The following is a 6,601-nucleotide window of genomic DNA, read 5'->3' as shown; positions in this document are numbered from 1 at the left end:
TGAAGAGATAATTAAAAGTCGGTATTTTCAGAAGTAATACCGCAACCGAAATATACTGTAAAGTTGTTTAAAATTTCGTTTGTTACAGAATCGTCCCTTTGCGAAGGAGAAAATAACTTCTCTATGCAGGATGTAATGAATATTTGACAGAATTATAATATTTATAACATCGTGTGTGTAACAAGAACAATTTATTCAATACTCTGCAATAAAACGTACGTTTGTAAAAGTTCATCGCTTAAAGATAAATTCATAGTAAAAAGTAAAAGTTTGGTTCAAAAGAATCGGGGATGGGTTTAGCTGTCGATTGGCTGTTGATCAGCTGCCGGACACGCGAGCAGCGTTCCAAACGCTCGCAGCCCATTGAACGGCAAATGAGACAAAAGTATAATTTAATATCGTTCAATTCGCTAGCTGTACAATGGTTCGAAACAATCGAATGCCGTGCGCCGTAGACGATCGCGACCAAGCGAACGCGATCCGTTGCGAATCGATGCCCGCGACAGCTCAGCGATCGTCGTTTCGATCAGAATGTGTGGATAAGTAAATACGTATAATAACGGGATCGTCGAATGATTCTCGTGAAAAAAGTGATATGGCTTCTACGAAGATGCGAGTTTCTTGTTCCCACTGTTCATGATTCTCCTATCGTGAAAAGGGAGGGTTCGACGGAATCCCTTCCGTCACTCTCTTCTTCCTTCTCTCTCTTTTTTCTCCTTTTCCTCATCCTAGGTAATGTCTTATTAAATGAAGTGTCTACTACAGCCCTTGGACGGATGGTTGCCACTTGCGACGACGATTCGATTCGCAACGATAACTAATTTAATTTAATTATCTTAACCACTAAAATTGTTACAGCACGTTTCGATATAATTTTTATATTAAATTAGATTTAAGAGAAATTAGATTTCAAGAATTATTAAAAGTGTAACTGTTGTTGCACGAGTTACAAGATTCAATTTCATATGCATAAAATATATCATATAGAAATGCTATATGTCAGAAAAGTTATTTTAAAATTACAGTTAAAATGGCTTCGAGCGCAAAGGGTTAAATTCAATATATTCCCACATACGATTGACTTGCAATTATTTTGCATAAATATCCACGATCTAGTTGTCACGTGGGAATATGCAAAATGAGTATGTTATGGTGACACATCATCCAAATTTTGCCATCGAATTTTACCGTATTGTTCGATTGAAAAACAATCTGCAATAAACAGGATCCTAATCGTTGACGTAAAAATTGACGTCTGAATGTTTTATAAAAAAGTATCTCGCGCCATGATTTCACGACGCTGTTTCGCGACGACCGTTGATTCCATAGTTATCGTTGCGTTGCTTCGTCGCGTGCCGAATTCTCTCGATCGTACCGTGGCAACCCACTGTTACATTCCTTAAGATATGCAACTTTCAGTTATCTATATCACGATGGACGCCTGAACGCGAGCTTCGATCGTGGAAACAATTGAAATCGACGCGTTCACCGATTCGTTCGACGCATTCGAAGCCGTCTAAATTCGCTGAAAATGGTCGATTCGTATTTACAAAAACGGCGACGAACCATTTGCACGCGAGAAGGGCCCTTCTCGTTCGCGCTCCGCCACCTTCGTTCGAAAACGTCGTCCGCGTCTCCTCGATATGTAAATAACCGTTAAAATAAAATAAAAAAATTGATACGAAATTCATCGTTGGCGTCCGTCAAGGTAAACAGTTCTTCATTTTTGATCGTGACTTCTTTATTTTCTCTTTCTTCCTCTTCTCCCTTTTTTATATGCAAAAATTTGATCATTGTTCATCGGGTTTTGTTCGATTTCATCTCGTCTCGTCGCTCGGCTTCTCGGGGAAATTTGTCCTTAAAAAACGTTTCTGTCGCGCACGATCAGATCGTTCAATTGAATCTAGCTATCGTAGAAAAAGATAGGAATAAACCTTCTCGCTGCTCTTTGACTTTCCGACATTGCTCGGTATAGGAAACCGAGATCTATGCAGAGAGAGAGAGAGTTCCGTCCGGTAGAACGACGATCGTTTTTTTCCTTCGGGATTCGGCCGTGACGTTCTCGCGGCGAACCGTTCGAGAGAAATAAATAATTATTGTCAAGAACTGTATCATCCGTTGAACACTGTTTCCGATGATTATACGAGACGTTGCAACGAGTAATTCGTTCACTTTCCTCGCCTCCGTTTCGCTTAGGCTATCATTTCCTCGTCACTCCGGCCTCGAACTTTCACGAAATTAAAAACTGTGTGCGTTATCACTTGGACGCGCGGGGGTTGGTTCCAACAACGTTTCGCTCGTTCGAGATCGAACACTTCCACGAATGATTCCACGTCTCTCGTCCGAGTTATCATTCGTAATATCACTGTAATACTATTATCGCTGTCTCTCGCCATCGTTACCAAAAGCACCTCGCTTAAAGGTCTTTGTCGTCGTTGATCCCTGAACACAACGAGAGACTCGAAGATCACATGCCCGACTCCGCTATTCCTTCATCATCTGCAAAGACATAGATCGAACCGTTTAGAACATCAGTGGAAAATTCAAATGTATACTCTACCGTGGTTTAGGTGTACTCACTCTGACCAACTTTTCGATCGTGAACCAAATTTATTGCATTTTTCTATTGGATCTACGGTTTTCGTAAAAGAATATGCAGCAAAACTTATAGATAGTTATATAATTCCCGAATTTGTTTTCTTGCCAAAAATTAAACATATTATAACGTAGTTCGTAATTAAAATAAATGTCTCGTCTGGTTTTCAGACTTAAACTTGGTCATAAGTTCGACACAACCGCAGCAGAATATACATAAAATTAGGATCATGCTATATGATTTAATTATCATCATATAAGAATAATAATTAATCGCCTGAATTTGGACTTAAATATAACACGAAGAGGTATTTGTTTTATTATTATGGAGTTAGTAATGGCGAGAAGCTTTATTTAAAACGGCAATAAGCAGACGGTGTTAGTGTCGTAATTATGCAGTGTTAATAAACATAGAATTTCCATAATTTTTACAACAGAAGTAATTTTAATTAGCGCAGGTCGAAACCTGTTCTTGTTACAGACACAAAACACGTGTTATTGTGCGAAATTTTCAAACTAAATACTTTTGAAATTTGTACAAGCTTCATTGACGAAATATTCGTCGAAGAACGAATCTTAATTGAAGCATTTATATTTGTATAATAGTATAATTATCTCTGGAAATACAGGATGTTCGATTAAACTTGATTATATATCAAATATAATTCGTAAATGTATAAGATTAATTTTAAATGAAACGTTAAACGATTATATCAATAAATATTCAATAGGCAAATCAGTCAGTATAATTTAACTGATTAACTAATTACTTCAATTAAATCCTTAAAATATTAGCACATATCGAAACGAACGTTCACCACCAAAATTACTAATTTTATAATAATATATTAACAGGTCGTGGTACAAAAGCTATATTGTCATAAATTCAACCAAACGAATTTACAATAAACATAAAATAAATTCGTTCATCGAACATATTTGATCACTGAAATGTGAAAACGATCACGCAATTAAAACCGCAAAAAAAAAATTGGCACTTTCACGCGTATAACAGAACAACGGTGCGAGTGTGTCGCGACGTTGTTGCATGCTTCATGCGTTAGAGAAAAGAAAGCGAGGATAGAAATTACCATCGCCACAGGATTCACAGTTCGAAGGTCACCTTTCCTTCTCATCCTCAGCAGGACTCTTTGTGTTTTCGACCGAGCTTCGATTCTTGCCTGGATTCAAAGGGAGCACAAGGTTGCAAAAAAGGGAAGTGATTTCGTGTACACGGGTGGATGTGCAACAATTTAGTAGAGAAACCTTTGCAATTGAATAGAAAATTAAAAAAAAAGTATCGCACCGTTTACAGTATTCTGTAGGCGATTTTAGACGAAACTATTCTGCCCGTTTCCCTTCAAATCTGTCGATTTGAGTGCAGAGATTTTTAAGAAACTATTGTCGTAACTAAACTGCGATTCTTTGTGCATTTATAGCAAGCGCGGAATTCTAAGATATTCGAATACATATATAAATTAACAGGAATTGTATTCTTGCTTTACTTTTACAATCGGCAATTTGCACGACGACACGCAGTTTAATTAAAACCAATTTTAAGCGAGCAAACACTATCGATAAGATCAAATTCTCTTTTTTTCTCTATGGTATCGCTTTCGATTTCGTTATTTTCATAAGTGATAAATAGATTTAGTTGTCTACAGTATTCTCTTCCAATAATCCTTCCAACTAAAGTCGTCGCTAATAACCGCAAGTGTAGTTGATGCGACGTAAAATACTATTTAAAAAAAAAAAATAAAAAAATTGATTATTTTCCAACAAACTCTTTTGTTTTACCACGAACAAACATTACATTTTTCATGTTACTGTACATGTATAATAACTACGACTATGAGTTGAACCTGTTGCTATTACTGGCAACGGCTTAATTCTACATATAATATTCTATAATTCATAATTTTTGCATTATTTAACTTTTCTTTTATACGAAAATCAACGAAAATTATGCTAGATCCTAATCGACATTTAGGTATTAAATCCTGCTGAACATAGTGTATTAACGATCATTATTTGTACATAGTTTTCTTCTGTCTCGCCATTGACGAAATAATAATAATAATAATAATTCGTCGCAATTATTGGTAAGGAATACTGTAGCCATTTGTTACCGAGGAAATTGAAGTCAGAGAGAGAGAGAGACAGTGACCATTGTCCAAGCGTTAATCCTCACCATCACCACATGTTTCGTATTTTTTAATTAGAATAACCGTTACTCTTGGTTCTACTCGGTATTAGTTTAGCAAGAATAATTGACGAGATCGTAGACGAACAGGATATCAATTTATTACAATTACGTAAAACACTTCCAAATGGATCTTCTCTATTCGTTGAAATTATCTACAATATTGTACCACCCAATATATTCCATGCACTACGGCCTCTCGGTTTCTGGACAACGTGATTAACAAAGAGAATGACACAAAAGAAACGTGATTAAATCGTTCGTATATTTTATTTCAAATGAAAGACTTTATTTAAGACGATAATCCACTTATACGTGAAGAGAGATTATTACGAACACTGTTACAAATACGAATAGAAGAAATGACATTGATGAGAAAGAAATGACATTGAGGTAAAAGAAGTTCGAATAAACGGAACTGTTCTTAAAATTACACAAAGAATTAGTTGTCTTTTCTCCTATAATTCGCCGGGCGTAAACTATCTGAAATATTTATTATAAGACGACATTGATTTATTAGAGAAAATTTCATTGAAACGAGACAGTATTTTAAGTTATAATTTGATTGTTATTTCTTTTGCTCAGCATCTCAGCAAATATGTAATAATATACTTATTGCAAAAACAACGTCGTTTTGTGTTACATTTAAAATAGTTTAAGCCCAAGCTTAGTCCACTGTTAACCATACACGAATTAGTTCTCTCTTTTATAAACGTCTGACAGAGACGAAATGAGAAGTGTTGAACAGAAAGATATAATCGTTTCAAAAAATATATTCGCGTAAATACATTATTATATATATACATGTAGAATTCGTTGTAAAATTTTTCTAAAAAAAAAAACGCAGATTTATAGACCTGAAACTTCATATTTTAGTTAAAACAATTCGAAGAATTGAATTCTCAGGAATGAATTACAACTTTGAAAATTCCTTGACGAAACTTTTTAGACACACCTTAATGACACAAATCTACAGTTATTTAAACACGCATTATTTAATTTTGAAATATTTACGAACACTAGAATGCATCGATAAATTTAGCTCACTTATAAAAGACTCAGGAAATAAGTTTTCATCGATACTTTTGCAATACGAATTTATTTATATTACTATGTTTTGTTTATAAAGTATTAGAATGTACAATGAGAGCGTAACCATCTCCGTAGTTACGTGGTTGCTTACACAGCGAAAGATTTATTGTCCCAACTCGTTCGTCGAACGATGTATATCTAACTCCTTGAACCGCAGCAATGCTGTTTCAAAGTGGCACAGAAACAATTGAGAGAGGAAGGACGAGAAGTGGAACTGACCTTCGAATCCCTGATTGTCATGAATCTCCCGCGGTGGTCCGGTCATGTCTTGGCCCTCCAGGACCGCCAGTAGGCATTGGTGTATGCAGATGTACTGTTGCTCGGTTTGGACCATCCAGACCCGCTCTTTCCTCATCGCCCAGACGATCCCGAATATGTCGACGTGCTTCGACACCAGAATCTGCTGGAGGATTCTGTCCAACGTGATGAACGTGCCGCTGCGACCAACGCCGGCGCTACAGTGCACGACTATCGGCCTTTGGTCGGACCGTACCTTCTCCCGAAACGCTCGCACGAATCTGGCCAGCGTCTGAGGCGGGCTTGGAACGCCGAAGTCCGGCCACGTCGTGAAATGGAAGTGTTGTATCACCCTGTTCACGTCCCCCTGCACAGAAACGTCAATGCTCCGTTTATATCTAGTTAACGAGATATCGTGGGCACCAAAGAGAATGGTGTTTCGAGGTGGCTTTGTCTTCCAGGCGAGTCAATCGC

General features: G+C 36.9%; 1 protein-coding gene across 6 annotated transcripts in view; it reads right to left on the bottom strand.

The window, feature by feature from the left end:
* Window positions 1–1,254: 1,254 nt before the first annotated feature.
* Window positions 1,255–6,601, bottom strand: part of Ptp10d (Protein tyrosine phosphatase 10D) — a 53,841-nt gene continuing 48,494 nt past the window's right edge. For 2 of the 6 annotated variants that reach the window (XM_078189897.1, XM_078189898.1), the window contains 3 exons: window positions 6,110–6,494; window positions 3,687–3,776; window positions 1,255–2,499 (listed from right to left, as the gene is read on the bottom strand). In XM_078189897.1, the coding sequence (XP_078046023.1) occupies window positions 3,715–3,776; window positions 6,110–6,494 (447 nt within the window). In that variant the 3' untranslated portion in view covers window positions 1,255–2,499; window positions 3,687–3,714. Of the gene's footprint in view, window positions 2,500–3,686; window positions 3,777–4,617; window positions 6,495–6,601 lie in introns of those variants that run through there. The other 4 variants (XM_078189899.1, XM_078189900.1, XM_078189894.1 and 1 more) reach the window with 3 other exon arrangements.

This window comes from Augochlora pura, chromosome 9 (genome assembly GCF_028453695.1).
Source record: "Augochlora pura isolate Apur16 chromosome 9, APUR_v2.2.1, whole genome shotgun sequence".
Lineage (NCBI taxonomy): Eukaryota > Metazoa > Arthropoda > Insecta > Hymenoptera > Halictidae > Augochlora > Augochlora pura.
The sequence above is the reverse complement of the archived record's forward strand: the minus strand, read 5'-3'. Positions and strand labels throughout refer to the sequence as shown.